The sequence below is a fragment of the Pezoporus flaviventris genome, unplaced genomic scaffold (assembly GCF_033815535.1).
Source record: "Pezoporus flaviventris isolate CSIRO_AGI_PZ_B2104156 unplaced genomic scaffold, CSIRO_AGI_Pfla_v1 ptg000002l, whole genome shotgun sequence".
NCBI lineage: Eukaryota > Metazoa > Chordata > Aves > Psittaciformes > Psittacidae > Pezoporus > Pezoporus flaviventris.
The window spans coordinates 75,700,424-75,718,442 of record NW_026892550.1 but is presented as its reverse complement, the minus strand read 5'-3'; the positions used below and the strand labels follow the sequence as shown (position 1 = coordinate 75,718,442).

At 42.6% G+C, this 18,019-nt stretch overlaps 1 protein-coding gene across 3 annotated transcripts in view; it reads left to right on the top strand.

Annotated features, from left to right (window-relative positions):
* The first annotated feature begins 285 nt into the window (after positions 1–285).
* TRPC3 (transient receptor potential cation channel subfamily C member 3) overlaps positions 286–18,019 on the top strand; it is a 43,537-nt gene continuing 25,803 nt past the window's right edge. For all 3 annotated transcript variants that reach the window (XM_061463383.1, XM_061463374.1, XM_061463392.1), the window contains exons 1-2: positions 286–916; positions 9,078–9,849. In XM_061463383.1, the coding sequence (XP_061319367.1) occupies positions 693–916; positions 9,078–9,849 (996 nt within the window). In that variant the 5' untranslated portion in view covers positions 286–692. The remainder of the gene's footprint in view (positions 917–9,077; positions 9,850–18,019) is intronic.

The window sequence follows — 18,019 nt, the reverse complement described above, 5'->3', positions numbered from 1 at the left end:
AGGAGCTCGTACCGTGGCGGGCAGCCTTGTAAGGGCTCGCTGCCACCTGTGCAAGGACTGCTCAGCGGCGGGGTCCTCCCGAGGACTCCCCCACAGAGGCAGCGATACCCGCACCTGAAGAAGGGCGTACCGCGAGCAGGTTTCACCTCGGCGGGGGCGGCAGGCCAGGGCCGACGGAGGAACACTTGTAACAGCCCTGCGGTACCAGCGCCTCCCCCTCACGCCCCCCGAGCCGAGGCGGTGTTGGGCGGGCGGGCAGAGGGAGGGGAGGGAAGGGAGAAGCGTCCTCTCCTCTCCGGGGCGCTCGCTGCGGTAGGCGGCCGCTCCTCTTCGCGGTGGTTCGTCTCCTCTGCCTCAGTAACGATGGTGTCCTAGCGAAGGATGATGACAGGGAGAGAAGAGGGACACAGCCGCCGCCGCTGCCGGGAGCCCTTGTGTCTTGCTCGCTTCCTCGGCGCTTCCCGGCTCCTGCTGCCGGGCTGCGCATCGTGCTGCCTTCCTGACGGGCGGCAGGGGGAAAGGGCGGAGGGGCGGCGATGGTATTATGGTGAGGGTTTTGTCCTCTCTAGGTACTCTGTCCCCAGCTGGGCAGGGCTTTTCTCTTTCTCCTGTCTTCTTCCTCACCACGCACGCTGCCGGACGAGGCCGGCCGGGAGCGGGAGCAGCCACCGCCGCCTGAGGGGTCCCTAACCATGTCGAGCAAGAGCAGGAAGAGCAAGGAGCAGGGGAGAGTGACCTTCCCTCCACAGAAGGAGGAGGAGGATGAGGGGGCAGAGGAAGAGGAGCAGCAGCGCCGGCGCCGCGGCTGGAGAGGCATCAATGGGGGGCCGGAGCCCCCTCCACCACCTCAGAGAGCCGTTAAAACGTTCCGGGAGCCCTACGGCTACTACCCGACACAGCCCTTCGCCAGCACCATGTAAGTCGGGGCAGGGTTAAAAGGGTGCTGGCAGGCAACTTTCCAGGAGTAGCCGTGGGTGGCCGGCCGCCATCTCCCCGGCAAGTTGCGGCGCTCGACCCTGGGAAGCGACGCCGGCTGCGGGGCGCCTCGCTCCGTCCTGCCGAGCCCGGGAGCTCGGCTCGCCCGGCCTGGCAGAGAACGGGGTGAGCGGTGGCGGCTTGCAATGGGCTGAGGTGCAGGGACTTCGGAGAAAGCGCCTTGAGGGGATAGTCCGGTCTCTACCTGCCCTCTTCCCCCGTGCTGCCGCCTCCCCAACCTCTCGGCTTTGCTCCTTCGAAGCGAGGCGGTGACAGCACCTAGCGGGAAGCAGGTAGGGGTCCCCGGGCGCTGGGGCGTAAGGCATTACAGCTCTTCCTTTGTATTTTTTCCCCTTTTTCTTCTCCTGGCTGCTACCATAGCTGCCGCGAAAAACTAATTATTGACTCGGCTGAGGCTTAGAGAGCCCACTGCACCCTTTTGCACTAGCAGTGCTAATGCATTTTTTTTTTTTTTTTTTTTGAAATCCAAGCTGTGGGAATCCCACATTCCCCACAGAAATACAGAAATCAAGAAGGACACCTGTGCAGAAAAGCCTCAGTTCCTGAGATGTCTTGTCCTGTTTTATGTTGTCTTTGGAAATTTCAGTTTGTTGGTTTTTTTTTTTTTTTTTAAATGCTGTTTATAACATATATATATACACATAAAAATCCTGACCAATGTTAACTTTTTTCTTTTTTTTTTGCCTCTGGCTTACAAAATGTAGGTTGTTCATAATTTATTAAACTGTTCTTGTAACACACTGCAATCTATCATAGACTTCCTTCTGAGGGTCCCTTGAGTATTTTGTACTTTCAGGACAGTATTTAGTCCTTGATTAAGTTTTCTAATTACCACATGAAAAACACTTTGAGTTTTAAGGTAACATATTCAGCATTTGTAGAAAAAGCCATAGTTAAAATTGCCCTAGAGACAACTGTAAAGTATAAAAATAATTAAAGTAGTGCTTAGAATGGGGTAACCACAAATAAAAATGATTTTTACCACCCCAGGGTAGAAATTCTTCACATATATTCTGTACCCAACAATCCAGACTTAAAGTGTGGGAGTCTTTCACATGTCTTCAGCTGTCTGAAAGTTAACTGCCTTAAGTCATTTGTCTAGGCTCCCTCTGTAGTTGATGGGATGAGAGAGAAAATAGCAGTAGGCAAGGCAGCATTGTCATTTGTCTTCTTTCTTGAGGTGCCTTTCTCTGTTCACCATAAAAAGAGCCTAGAGGATGAGTTTAGACTCACCTTATATTTAGACAGCTGAAGCTAGCTCAGATGAATTGTAACCTATGAGTCCTAAACTTCTGGGTCCCTTTTAGGTTAGTGTCCTCCTAGAACTGCTAGCATATTCCTTTCTTTAAGAAACAGGTGCTATGCCACCAGGGAATAAAACTGGGGTTCAGTTTGGACAGCTATAGGCATTTGAGCCTGGAGCGAGTTCTGTCTGTTGGAATTGCTTCCTGGTATATAATTCTTGTGACCCTGTCCTGCGAGTCTATGACAGCGGTGATTGCAAGACACTTTTTGTCAGGTCAACTGTCAAAAGGGCTGACATTTATTCCTGTAAGAGGAGTGTATTAAACTGCCAGGTCATAGAGGGAAAAGACCCACAACTACTATTTCCCTTATTATATGCCTGCATTCATCCTTGACATCAACAGTGGGTTTTTTTCTTCTGGAGTAACATTTTGTGTTTGGTGCTAATGCGTAAAATCAGTGTATGTTAAAGAAAGAAATACGAGTATCGGTTTGTTCCATAATACACTCAGATTGACACATGTAAAGCTTTAGTGTGTGCAAAGTGAGTATGAGACTATTTGACTGGAAGAATTTGTAGTCCGAATATTCAGTACTGACAAAAAGTGCGAGGGGAAAGAGGCAGAAAGATGTCAAGTAGTGTGCACAAGAAGATGCACTTAGCTGGTATAGAAATGTCTTCATTCTGAAACCTGTAACCAGTGCAAGGTACCAGTCAATGTACAGCTGACTCCCATCTGTGCTAAATATTTGTGGAAAAATAATTAACCTCAGATTCACACTAAGACTGCAGACTGGATCTAATACTTGTTTCACAATATGTCCCAGTGGGAAAAACATAGACAAAAATTGTAAATTAAATGTAGTAGGCATTGGGTGCTTGGTTTCCTAAGTCTCTGTAAAAATTGTAGCTTAGTTTCCTGAGTGGAATGACAGAACACAAATAAAGGACTGTAAAAGGAGCTTTAAAATTCTTTGCTGCTGCAGCACTGTTTGCTGTATTTGTTCTTTCCTGGTGAGATACTTGCCTTTTCTGTGTATAGATGTACTCATGTCACCAAAGTATAGCCCTTTTTTCCCACAGGAATTCAGATGCTCAGTATTTTTTTGTTGAGGAGTTAGTGAAGAGTAATTGTCGGAAAAAGATCTGCATAGTTTTTAGAGTTGGGGGGGGGGGGGGGGGGGGGGGGAGGGGAAGGAACAAGCTAAGTGTGTGTACACCTCCCCCAATACCTCTTTGTGTTTTGTTCCATTTTTTGACTAATTCTTTCCAGTTCAGAGCCAGAACTTCTGTGAGCTGAGATGAGGGCATTTTGGATGATGGATTATGTCATTTCAAACCAGTGGGAGAGTATAGACTTGAGTCAGATCTTGCAGCTGGCCTGATTTATGTTCTGCTGTTCAGCTGAATTAGCCAATTAGCCTCTCTTCTGGAAAGCCCAGGCAGTTCTTCACAGAAAGGAGAAGGAAACTCGTTTAATACATTTTAGATTTGCTGCAGGGATTCCCAAATTGGGTGGAACATGCACAAGCTTCCATGCAAGCATACATGAACGTGCACTATTTTTACCAGTGGAGAAACAAATTTACCAGCAGTCTCTTTGGCACTTGGTTGCAGCAGAGCTTGGAGGGATATCAAAGCCTTCATTTGGGAGAGTCGGCGAGGTTGGGGCGTGGGGAGGTTGCCCCTCTAACCCTGCCTGTCATCCTGCACAGGGCCAGGAGCTGCTACCTCCCATAGAACAGCTCAGTCTTTTCCTGTGATGGTAACAAAGCAAGCGTCTGAGACCATTTAGTTTAAGAGATCTCAGGAGTCATGAGCTAAAATGCTGCTCATATGTATGTGCATGTCTGAGCACTTACTTTTTTGTAAGGCTTTCATTTTAAAACTGGGACTTCAGAGGCTACTTTTGGCAGAAAAGGCGCAGTCCACATCTGTGCAGCTGCTGACTGATGTTGTCACTATTAAATGTGTGTGTGCATCCCTGTTTCTGTGATGTACTTATCTGGCTATAATCACTGGACTGCATTTCCTTTTCAGGGCTAGAAAGGAATCAAGATCAATAGAGTTGTACTGCAGTAAACCTCACAAGTTTACTGCAGTGGGGTAAACTTGTAAGTTATTAATGCTCTCTTTTATTGCATTTAATATTTCAGGGAGAATAACAGCCTGTTCTTTAGTACGGATGTTAGAAAATTTCTCTATGGATCAGGGAAGGCCCAGAATGAAACCCCTGTTTCTCCAGTTTCTCTCCTTTTCTTTTAAAATTGCTTATGCAGTTTGCTGTGTTAAAAAATAGGCTTAGAAACAAGATTATAAAACTTTTGAATTGCTGTTTTTGAGATAATGAGCAGCAGAGCACAAGAAATTCTTAGGTCAATTGTTTGTCCCACATTTTTGTCCTGCTGCTGCAATTCTGAAAGTTTGAATGTGAAAAGTTATAGATAGTGTAACAGAGTAGAAATCTGGAATTGAAACAATCCATGGTAGAAGCAGAGGTATCATTGTACTTATTCCAGTCCTTTGCAGCTGCAAGGCTGCTCAAATTTGTAGCCTTGTATGTAGGAACAGCTCTTCCCAGGCAGCAATATGACTCTGTGTAAGGTCACCGTAAGTGCGCAGAGTGCGAAACACAAGAAAGCAAGTTGCCATTGCTTGTTTAGTGGAAATTAAAAAAAAAAAAGTGTGTAATTGCACATACGAAGGTTATACATTTTAGATTAGTATAAGGTAAACATAAATATGTTATAATGTAGGATAGGTTTTTGTGTCTTATGACATCACCTGGTATGTAATGAACCAATTAGTTTTTCAGTGTGTATATAACATTGCCCTATCTGAAAGCTTGTGATACTACTCATTAGGTAAAGGTCTTGAAAGGTGGTGCTCTTTAGGAGCCGTGGCCTCACTAACTTGAGAGTTCCCCCGTGCAAAGCTGAAATGGAGGTCCCCTGTTTTCATATTATTCTACAAGGGGCTGACTTAGGGTCATGTCACATCTTGGTTAACTGTTAATTGTCTTGTTGTGAGTTACATTTGTTTACAGATATCACTGAAGTTTTTGAGGGTTTGCTCAAGTATGAGGCAATGAACTAAACTTAAGCTGGCAAATGGACAAAGGTAGCAGTACAGTTAGGAAATATAACTTGAGACCATCCTTGGTTTATACTGATGAATGAATGATTCTAAAGATAGGTGTTTCTGAAGTTCTTTCTTCTTGCTGATGAAGCTCTTCGGTTCCTCAAAAGAACTGCCTAACTGGTGCATGCTTAGAACCAAATGAGCGTGTCCAGATTTGGTGGAATTGGTGTACTTCAGTTAATGTGATTGCTTTTGTCCAATTCCATCCTTCTTATTTGTGTTGAGCAACAGAGGCTTGAGGCTCCTTACAGAGGCAAGGTTGAGAATATGAATTTTAAAGGCTTTAGGAAGTAGAAAACAAATAATTAATGCACTTTCAGTTCTCTTTTAATCATAAATCTAATATATTTAGAGATGTAACTCTAAATACAACAACTTGAGATTTTGTTGGTTTTTTTTCAGTTGGCAAATTTTGCATATAAAATTTGCTGAAAACTGTTAAATAGTTTAAACTAAAATTTTAACAATATTCTTCATGCTTTTGGATAGTTAAAAAATATAATATGTAAGAAGAGGAGGGCAGAAAATGGAATAGGAGACCTTGTACTTGATGCTTCTTGCATGGGGTACTCTGACCAGAGCTGTGCTGGCTTCAAGGCCTTCGAATTAGCTGAGGGAAAAGGGGAAGAAGAGAGAAGGTATATGGATGAACCTAACAGTCTTCTGGCTGTGTGGTGCTGTACAAGATGTTTTGCTTTTTATCTTTTTGGGAGGTTTGACATAATTTTCATCACTAAAATGCAGAGTCAATTTCACCTTTATTTTGAGAAGATTCTGCAGTCAGTTCAAATATATACTTTCTGTCACAAGATTTATAGCTAAGGATATCTTCCTTATGGGGAAGATATTCTAATGGAACACCTTTGGAAGGTTATATCTCTTTTTAAGGAAGTCAGATGAATCACCTCAGTCAGACAGTAGGTTTTGAAAGAAAGGTAGAGAAAACAGAAAGAAAGTGTTATATATTTTTATTTTTTCAGAATATTTTTAAGTATAAGGTAAAGTATATTGGTTTATATTTCATTAAAGATGAGGTTCTGGATAGCAGTTTAGAGTCCTCTTAAATCAAGAAGTCAGCATGAGTCAATTTGTTCTTTTTTTACTTTTTCAATACCCATACTTTGTTTCATAACATTACAGTAAACAACTATATTCTGTAGCTATACGTTTTTAGATGTGGAGGAAGACTAGAAATGCAACAGCGTAGCAGGCAACAATATCTTTTTTAAAAAAGTAACTATGAAAAGACAGTACTTGTTGCTTTACTTACTATTTTGCTGGGGAATAAGGCAACAACCTGTGCCTGTTCACCGTGTACACTCTGGGCTCAAGTCTTTATGTCTGAATACTCCCAAATGTGAAATATGCCCGAGCTTGAAAACATTAAGTCAATTTTGTGTTTAACAGGCTCAGATCCTGTCTGTTGTACAGCCTTTTTTCATGGAGTTAAAGTAGTACAATTTTGGCACATATTTCAAAGTAAATGCCAATTAGCATTGCTGACACTGCAGTGCCACCCAGGTCATTTCTGGTATTTCAGAAACACCAAGCACAGATCAAAATGTAAAAAGATCAAATGCTTCCTCCCAGGAGAGACCTGCCTTGGTAATAAGTATTACAAATCTCTTCAAGTGGTCTGCAACAGAACTGCGTTAACAGAAATGCTCAGAAGATGGACTACCTGTTAAGATATCTGTAGCTGTGATAAAGTGATTACAATTTTATGTTTGGTTTAATTTATTACAACTGATGCAGGTAGCTATGAGGTCAGACATATTCTTACAGTCTCAATGGAATTAGAAAGCTGTTAGGGCTGACACTGCTGCATATGGGGAAATTCAGTGATGTCAACAGGTGTATTTAGCGCAGTGGTAATATTGCTAAGATCATTGTAAAAAAAATCACACGCACACAAAAAAAACCCACCTACATTTAAGAGGCTGTTGCTCTGGTGGTGGGTTTGAACCTGCAGCAATTAGTATATGCAGCTTTTGAAGCTGCCCATGCAGGTTCCACTAGGTTCTCTTAAACAAACAGCCTCTGTGTGTGCCAGAGGTGTGTGTGGCATTTTTCCCTTGGTTCTGTCCTTCTCCAGACTGATGGGGTTTGCTTAAAAAGGGCTGTTTAGTATTTCGCTTTGCTCTCGGCGTTCATTAGGTGGACCCACATCTCTCCTAATGCACATTAACTGGCTTTTGCGTTGAGGGTAGAAGGATCAATTTCCTTTTCAGTTTTTCTCTAGCCTTCTGTTCTTGTTTCTGAGTTTCTCACCAAAGTGAATAAACTAATTTTCACAATGCTTTTGTGAAATGGCAGCAAACTGTCTTTTTTCTATAGATCATGGACAAAGGCTTATAGGACTTAAGGAGCAAATTTGAAATTTAGAAGGCCTTTTTTTTTGTCTCTGTATAACATACATATATATATATATATGTATTCAAAACACACCCTCCATTAACTTGTGTATTTTTGATCAGCTGCCCTGGTATCTCTGTGCCCATCAAATCATCTCCAGTGATCTCTATCCCTTGAGGTACTGGATTAACTGATAGGAGCTATAGACTGAGCTGGCTTAGAAAGTAAAGGGAGGTGGCTGATGTTTGCAGAAGGCAGTGAGGGAAGATTATGGTATCTCTTGTACCTTTCTACGCCTTTAGCCCCTGTTCTGATAGGCAAAATGCTTTTCTTCTTCACCCAGCTGTGACCACTTCAGCCTGATCCCATCTATTCTGTTGTTTCAGACCTCACCAGGCAGTTGTTTCTTGCTGTTTTCTCCAACAAGGTAGTGTCTGCTCCTCAACCTCTCATCCTAGGTCCGTTTTCTTTGTAATTCCTTGTTTCTCTTCTCTGAAGCTCATTTCCCCCCTCTAGTTTCCTTAGCTAGGTCCATCTCAGCATCTGATTTCTCTGGTATTTCAGCCCATTTCTGTTTGCCTTCCATTGTTCTCAGCCAATAGCTTCACTGGTTCATAGTTCCAGTTTCTATGTTTTCTGAATTAGCTTGTTCACTCTTTCTTTTCTCCTGTTCCCCTTCTCTTTCCACTCTCTTTCTGCTTTTGAAACCAGTTTTTGAGGTGAGTTCACAGGCTCCCTGGCTCTCAGGACCTTTTCCAAATCTCTCTTTGCTACACCTGTTTTTTCTTTGCAGTGCAGCCCACCATTCCAGTTTTCATTTTCATTCAGTACCTCTTTGACTTTCCCTTATTTTTTTTTATTGTATTACAAGAATGCATAAAGGCTTTTAAAAATATGTATATACTCATGTGATGACATTAGATAGCTTCTTCCTTTCAGTTCCTGGAATGGTAGATATATAATAGAGTATAGTACTAATTATTATTGCAAGTAGTATAGGAGATGTGATTTTATTTTATATGTATGCTGAAGTGAGTTGGGAGGGAGTTCTGAAGTGATATTTTGCATAAAGTAAGGAAAAAGGAAAAAAAAAGTAACATCTTGTCCATGCTAATGGACCAGAAATGGTCTGTGGCATTGAACCTGTAAGTGTCTTTAGACTGCAGACAAGCAAGCACGAAGGCAGAAAGATCATATTAAAAAATACTTCTTGTCAATAGATGAGTAAATTACATGGGACAAAAGTCATTATTGTTATAGCCACAGAAGAGGAAGCTACAAATAACCAACATAGTGAAATTCCGAGAATTTAAAAAAAAAACCTTTGTTTTCTCATTAGGTACATTGAAGAAAGTCCATCTCTGAGACGTATGACTATGATGAGGGAAAAGGGAAGGCGACAGGCCATTAGAGGCCCAGCATTCATGTTCAACAACAGAGGCACCAGTCTTACGGCTGAAGAGGAGCGCTTTCTAGATGCAGCGGAGTATGGGAACATACCTGTGGTGCGCAAAATGCTGGAGGAGTCAAAAACACTCAATGTCAACTGTGTTGACTACATGGGTCAAAATGCCTTGCAGCTTGCTGTAGGGAATGAACATTTGGAAGTGACAGAGCTTCTATTAAAAAAAGAGAACTTGGCACGGATTGGAGATGCCCTGCTGCTTGCGATCAGCAAGGGTTACATTAGGATAGTGGAAGCAATTTTGAATCATCCTGGGTTTTCAGTAAATAAGCGACTGACTCTGAGCCCTTGTGAGCAGGAGCTCCAGGATGATGATTTTTATTCCTATGATGAAGACGGTACCCGCTTTTCTCCAGATATCACTCCCATAATTTTAGCTGCTCACTGCCAAAAATACGAAGTTGTGCACATGCTATTGATGAAAGGAGCAAGGATAGAAAGACCTCATGATTATTTCTGCAAATGTAATGACTGTACAGAGAAACAAAAGCATGATTCTTTTAGTCACTCTAGGTCAAGAATAAACGCATACAAAGGACTAGCCAGTCCAGCTTATCTGTCCCTCTCCAGTGAAGATCCAGTACTCACTGCTCTAGAACTCAGCAATGAACTTGCCAAGTTGGCCAACATTGAAAAAGAATTCAAGGTAATGGCATTTGGTGTTTTTGTTATTATTTTAAAGTTGCTGCTACTTCATGAAATCCTTAGATACTTTAAATTATTTCCTGTGTCTTTACTTCTTCCATTGCAAATGCTTTCATGATATTTATTGTCTCTTTTGCTCTTGAATATGAGGTTTTAATACGTAAGTCTTAAAAAAAGATAATATTTAAATAAAATGAAATTGCTTTTGCACCTACTGTGTACAAGGAAAATTGGAAAAAGGGATAGTGTGTGTTCTGATAAACTCATAGCAGATGAAAACCAGTTTTGATTGCTGTAGCAAAGATCAGTTTTAGGTACAAATGCTGAATAATGTAAGTGCAATAAGCAAAAAAATTACTCTTTCCTTAAGCATACTGCAGTATTGATCTTATTCCCTCTTTCATATTTGGACTAATTTTTAGTGGTGTCTAAATTGTTAAAAGTACAGGAAGTGGAGGTTTTGATTCACCTTTTAAAAATGTCTCTTATTCAAAGTCAGCTGTTAGACTGATAACAGGTGTAGGTGCTGTTATCTGGTTTTGATCTGTATCTGATTTTGTATGTCAGTGCCCTGACTCTTCTCTATATTTCAGCATCTCCATCAGACAATTAATGACTTAGTTAACTGTTGCCCAGTTCTTTTTTTAATGGTTTTGAAGTTTTTTTTTTAATACCTTGAAGTACCCACCTTCTCTCTTGCCTGTCCTCTTCCCCGTCCCCCCCGTCACCTCAACCAAACCCTGCCAAGAAAAACCAAACCCCAGTACACTGCATGTAATAAGAAAAGCTCAGCTTGGGGAATGATAGATTGCTCTCAGTGGGCAGTAATGGTTAACAGCACTGTGTTCTGCAGTGTTGGGTACTACTTGTTTGTTTAATATCATCATAAACGATCTGAGAGAGGCAAATAGATGCATTAACCTTTTGCTAACACTATGGAGTACTCAGAATAGGTATACCACCACCTGGAGAAATACAGACAGAAATTATTAAAGTGAACTATACTAAGAGAGGAAGGAACAGTTTTAAAGTCCTGAGAAAGAGCAGCTCTAGATCTGGCTGAGTGATTTAAAATGTGGTTTTAAAATGAAGTTTCAGTGCTGAGAAGGATTCATGTATTATACCACACACTAACAAAGTATAAAAGTCAGCTTAAACCTTTCTTCTTCCTTTGCTGAAGGAACCCACTCATGCCATGCTCTGTATTGTGTAATTTGGCATGTGGATTGAGTACTTCCTCAATGTATTTATGTAGGACTGTAGGAAAAATGTCAGTTTTTAATTTTTTCTCTGCTGAAAATATACCATATTGAAAGTACTGAAAGTTCTGTGAAAGCTCTTTGTGAACATAAAATGGAAGAATTAGAAAATTTCATCATATGCACAGAGCCTGTTGGTTTGTGGGCTTCACACAATAACTACAGTTATGTTCCTCATTTACAGACCATTATAGAGGATTAAATCTCTGATGTATATAATAACTGTCTTATTTCCCACTGATTCCTTTTCAACTAGGCCAGCAACCTGAGAATCCCAGGGTTTCCAGAATCTTGTGCCCAAGATGGAAGTTATGTGGTTTCTAAATAATGCCTCAGTGGTTGTGGATACAAACCTTCTTTCTTTGTTTCTCTGCCCTTGTTTTCTCCTGCAGTTTATAGAAAGAACTTTTCGTCTGGGTTGTACCTTAGAAACAATACCATCCTTTTTTTTTTTCTTTCTTTGTAGTACTGCATACAAATTTTGTTATTGTACCTGTGTTCAGAAACGCTGAAGGGCTTATGGACTCAATTTAAGCAGTACATAACTTCCTCGGAACCCAAAATACAATCTCTGCCACCAAAAGCTAAATTAAGGCAAGCTGTATCATGTTTTTATAAGGGAAGGATGCAGATGATTAAAACTGAATGGAAAAATTTCAGTAAAATCATAAATTCATGGAAAGCTTTTGTGGCATGAATACAATTCAATCAGGGAAAAACAAAAGGTTGAAATTTTGAATTTTGCAGGAGAAAAGCAATGAGTTTTGCTTGAACTTTTCATTTCAAACCAGAATTGAAAAAAAAACCAAAACACCCCCCCCCCCAAAAAAAAAAAAAAAACAACTTCAGTTTTAAAAATGTGAAAATATGGTTTTTTGTTGTTTTTTTTTTTTTTTTCCCCTCTCAACTGTTTAGCCCCTAGTCTGGGATGACTAAGAACAAAATAAGAGAAATCTACTTTTTTCACAGATTTGAGTATCTTTTCATAGTACTTATACAGCTGCTAACTGCATAAGATAATTTCATTTGGGCACCTATAGTAGAAATTGTTCCTGGCTTCCTGCAAGCATGGAAATTCCAGCCTCTCATCAGCCTCAAAACATGCCAGTGAAAGATTTGTTCTCCTCATTGACCTCACATCTGTCTCTCTTCCTTGTGATTTTTATGTGCCTTTGGGAACTCTTTCTGTTTCTACCAAGCCTGGTAAGAGAGTTGCTTGTTTTCCTCTGGCATCAATGGTTGGTTGCCCTTCCTGGGGAGATGGAAGTGGAAAATGGAGGGAAGGAGTCAAAAGAAGAGGCAAGGAATTTTTTAGCATCACCATTAAACAAAATCCGAGAAGGTCTGTAATTACAAGTCTGATGAGAAGACCATGTATTCCACCGGGGCTGTGGGGAGGTACAATGGGGTGTTCATGGCATGGGTGTAATACAAGATGCTGCACTGAGGGCACTGAGGACTGTAAAGACAGATCAAGGAGAAAACAAACAGCACGTCTCTGTCTTACAGAACTACTTAATTGTAAGAGCTGGCCACATTTGATATAAATCTGATTTGTAACTGTCGGTTCAGAGCTTTCTTTTCTACAGGTATGTTATCTGAATGTGCTTTGTCGTATCCCAGAGGAGAAGGCTCTAGTCCAACTTTTGCACTCCCTACGAGGCAGAATGACTGATAGACTTCCGGTGCACTTTGCTTTAGGATCATCCCTGGAGATACTTAAGTATTCTAATCAAATTCTATCTATATCACAACACCAACCAGAAATGTTTCAAGGAAAATGGACAAAACAGTTCATCTCCCACAAAAAAACTGACAAATCTGTCTAAAAGAACTAATGGTGATATTCATGATTTATTCTTAGTAGCTATGGTGCATTAAGGTCTGTACATCTCATAAGCATGCTTGCAGCAATACACCTCCTCGGACGTAGAGCACTTATACAGAAAATACTTTCCTAGGTGGTTTTCCCACAGAGAAAGAATACACCTGAGGGCAAAGCTTCCTGGTAAATACTTGCTAAATTGTACTTCACGTTTTTTGCATATGCAAAGTCCACTCTGCCTCTGTGACTTAGGGTTTACACTAACAAATGTTTGTGTGAAAACTAGAGTTTACACAAGTGTATTAGAAATGTGGGAAGGCGGCTTAGGACATTAATTCATGACAATCAATTTCCTGTGAATAATAAAAAAAAACCCTTGTAAATTGCACGGAATTTTTTTTTTTTTTTTTCCCTTAGAAGTGAGGAGAAAAGATTCAAAGAAATCAGTGAACCTTGATTTTTCCTGGAAGGTAAAAGATGTGTAGCCAAGAATAAGTATTGAAAATGAGTACAAGTAGATGAGGAAGCTGGAGCACTAAAGATCATTTCGATTCCCTTTTCATTCTCAAGCTTCCTTACTTCCTACTCCTTTGTGAAATCCTTGTTCCAAGCTCCTCTTGCTCTTTTTCATCTTCCATGCTAGCTGCTATCACACCAAATTTCAGTCTCTTAAAGCAGTTGATTAGATTCTTTCCTGTTAGGTCTTTAGGGGTAGTTTTTTATGTAGTAGAGATAACTAGAGAGAAAGCAGCACTGCTGATGAAGTCCTGTGTCTAATATGAAAACCAGAGTTCTGCTTCACTCTAAACTTCTTCACCAATTTTGGTATTTACAAGGGCTTTTATAACCAACGTGTCTGACCAGAAAGTGTTTTCAAACTGTATTAAATGTGCTAGCTTGATTCCATTTTTTTGTTGAAAAGGACAAAACCTGTTAAGCTAGTGTCCTGGGTTCAGCAATAGCAGTCATTTTTCTCCTTCTTAGTAGCTGGTGCAGTGCTGTGGTTTTGACTTTCAGCCTGGGAACAGCACTGATAACACCGATGTTTTCAGTTGTTGCTGAGTAGTGTTTACTCTGTCTGAGTCTCATGCTCTGACAGGGACAGGGAGAGGCCGGGAGGAAGCAGAGATGGGACACCTGACCCAAACTGACCAGAGAGGCATTCCATACCACAGCACTTCATGCCCAGTATATAAACTGGGGGCAGTTACCTGGAAGGGCAGATCTCTGCTTGGGTCAGGCTGGGTATTGGTTGGTGGGTGGTGAGCGGTTGTATTCTCTTCCCTTGTTATTTCCCTTATCATAATTATTATTGGTGGCAGCAGCAGTGGTTTTGTGTTATACCTTGATTACTGGACTTTTCTTATCTCAGCCCATGGGAGTTACATTCTTTTGATTCTTCCCCTCATTTCTCCGGGAGCTGGGGGAGGAAGAAGGGAGGATTGAGTAAGTGGCTGTGTGGTTCTGAGTTACTAGCTGGGCTTAAACCATGACAGTTCTTTGTGGTGTCCAGAGTGGGGCTCGACAGGTCGAGCTAACGACAGATCTGGCCAGAATGTGTCTAATCATATTTGTGATAAGCATTCATTTTTTTGGATTAATAGTAACTTGTCACAACGCTGATTTATTTGCTCTCAAAGTTTTGCTCTTGATCTCAGTTTCAGCATGTTGTCCCTTACTTACAACTGGTATTTGCTGTTTTAGTGTTTATCAGCTGGGGGCCCTAGGCTAAAGTTCTCGTTTTGCTGTACTTTATGATAATGACTTGTAATACAATAGACTCATTGGTCATGAAACTGGTCTGGCTTGCATTCCCAGTGTGGTCATCACCTCTATACTTTGGGAGGTATATAATGGAAGTGTTCAGTAATCGTGCATCTTTTTTTCCCTCCTTGGGTTGTCAGCTTGTAAAGGAGACATTCCCTTACGCCCCCTGCTCCCCCACCAGACTATATACAACATCATTTGAGAGTTCTGAAGATTTTGAATGGCCTTTGGATACCCTCTGTGTGAACTGAAGAAGAGAACAAAGGTCAAGGATGATCATCCCATGAAAGCTGCGGCTTCAGTCTCTGGTGAGCAGGTTCCCAGACGGACTGGAAGAAATTATTTTACTCCAGCTCGTGTGATAAAGAATACTAATCCCTTTCTACAAGATGTAAGTGACCAGTATTGTGATCGCTATTAGAGGGGCCCTGCCTTCAGCTGGGTGGAGGTAGGGGACAATCGGATTGAACTGTGTGGGTCAGATGGCCTGGCACACCAGTCCCACAGAAGTATAAAGCTCTAGTAGATACCGGTGCACAGTGTACCCTGATGTCATCAAGCTGTCAAGGGTGGAATCCATTTATATTTCTGGAGTGACAGGAGGATCCCAAGAGTTGACTGTACGGGAGGCTGAAATCAGCCTGACTGGAAGGAAGTGTCAAAAGCACCCTATTGTGACTGGTCCAGAGGCTCCATGCATCCTTGGCATAGACTACCTCAAGAGAGGGTACTTCAAAGACCCAAAAGGGTACTGATGGGTTTTTGGTATTGCTGCTTTGGAGACAGTGGAGATTAAGCAGCTGTCTACCTTGCCTGGTCTCTCAGAGGATCTTTCTGTTGTGGGTTTGCTGAAGGTTGAAGAGCAAGTGCCAATCATGACCACAACAGTGCACTGATGGCAATATCGCTCCAACCGAGACTCCCTGATTCCCATCCATAGGCTGATCTGCAGACTGGAGAGCCAAGGAGTGATGAGTAGGACCCACTCACACTTTAACAGCCCCCTGTGACCAGTGCAAAAGTCTAGCGGAGAGTGGAGACTAACAGTAGACTATCGTGGCCTGAATGAAGTCACACCACCATTGAGTGCTGCCGTACTGGACATGCTAGAACTTCAGTATGAGCTGGAGTCAAAGGCAGCCAAGTGGTATGCCACAACTGATACTGCCAATGCATTTTTCTCAATTCCTTTGGCTGCCAGAGTACAGGCCACAGTTCACTTTTACTTGGAGAGGCATCCAGTACATGTGGAACTGACTGCCCCAGGGGTGGAAACACAGCCTTACCATCTGCCATGGACTGATCCAGACTGCACTGGAACAGGGACAAGCTCCAGAACACCTGCAATACATTGATGACATTATCATGTGGGGTGATACAGTGGAAGAAGTTTTTGAGAAAGGGAGGAAAGTAATCCAAATCCTGCTGAAAGCCGGTTTTGCCATAAAATGGAGTAAAGTCAAGCGACCTGCACAGGAGATTCAATTCTGGGGAATAAAATGGCAGGATGGACGTTGTCAGATCCCCACAGCTGTGATCAAAAAGATAACAGCAATTTCTTCACCAACTAATAAGAAAGAAACACAAGCTTTCTTGGGTGCTGTGGGGTTCTGGAGAATGCACATCCCAAATTACAGTTTGGTTGTAAGCCCTCTCTATCATGTGACTCAGGAGAAGAATGATTTTAAATGGGGCCCTGAGCAACAGCAAGCCTTTGAGCAAATTAAACGTGAGATAGCTCATGCAGTAGCCCTTGGACCTGTCCAGACAGGGCCAGATGTAAAAAATGTGCTTTACACTGCAGCTGAGGAGAATGATCCTACCTGGAGCCTCTGGCAGAAAGCTCCAGGGGAGACTCGAGGTTGGACCCCTCGGCTTTTGGAGTCGGGGATACAGAGGATCTGAGAGCAGCTATACCCCAACTAAGAAAGAGATACTGGCAGCCGATGAAGGGGGTCGAGCTGATTTGGAAGTGATTGGCACTGAAGCACAGCTCCTCCTGGCACCCTGTTTGCCCGTGCTGGGCTGGATGTTCAAAGGCAGGGTCTCCTCTACACATCATGCAACTGATGCTACATGAAGTAAGCGGGCTGCACTAATTACACAACGAACTCAAATAGGAAATCTCAGTCAACCAGGAATTCTAGAAGTCATCATGGACTGGCCAGAGGGCAAAGATTTCAGAATGTCACCAAAGGAGGAAGTGATGCGTGCTGAAGAGGCCCCACCATATAATGAACTGTTAGAAAGTGAAAAGCAGTATGCCTTGTTTACTGATGGGTCCTGCCGTATTGTGGGAAAGCATCGGAGATGGAAGGCAGCTGTATGGAGTCCCCAGTGAGAAGCTGCAGAAACTGCTGCAGGAGAGGGTGAATCAAGTCAGTTTGCTGAGGTAAAAGCCCCAGGTGGCCTTGGACATTGCTGAACGAGAAAAGTGGCCGGTACTTTATCTCTACACTGACTCATGGATGGTGGCAAATGCCCTGTGGGGGTGGTTGAAGCAATGGAAGCAGAGCAACTGACAACACAGGGGTAAACCCATCTGGGCTGCTGCACTGTGGAAAGATATCGCTGCCCAGGTACAGAACCTGGTGGTGAAGGCACGTCATGTAGATGCCCATGTACCCAAGAGTTGGCCCACTGAGGAACACCAGACCAACCAACAAGTGGATAAAGCGGCTAAGATTGAAGTGGCTCAGATGGACTTAGATTGGCAACATAAATGTGAATTATTTTTGGCCCGGTGGGCCCATGACACTTCAGGCCATCAGGGCAGAGATGCAACAGAGATGGGCTCGTGATCGAGGGGTGCACTTAACAATGGGCACTATTGCCCAGGTTACTCATGAGTGTGAAACATGTGCTGCAATTAAGCAAGCTAAACAGTTAAAACCTCTTTGGTATGGAGGATGATGGCTGAAGTACAAATACGGGGAGGCCTCGCAGATTGATTATATCACACTCCCACCAACCTGCCAAGGCAAGCACCATGTGCTTACCATGGTGGAGGCAACCACTGGATGGCTGGAAACATACGCTGTGCCCCATGCCACTGCCCGGAACACTATCCTGGGCCTTGAGAATCAGATTTTGTGGCGACACGGCACCCCAGAGAGAATTGAGTCAGACAATGGGACTCATTTCCAGAATAACCTTATAGACATTTGGGCCAAAGAGCATGGCATTGAGTGGGTATATCACATCCCCTACCATGCACCAGCCTCTGGGAAAATCGAACGGTACAATGGGCTGTTAAAAACTACACTGAGAGCAATGGGTGGGGGAACTTTCAAGCATTGGGATACACACTTACCAAAGGC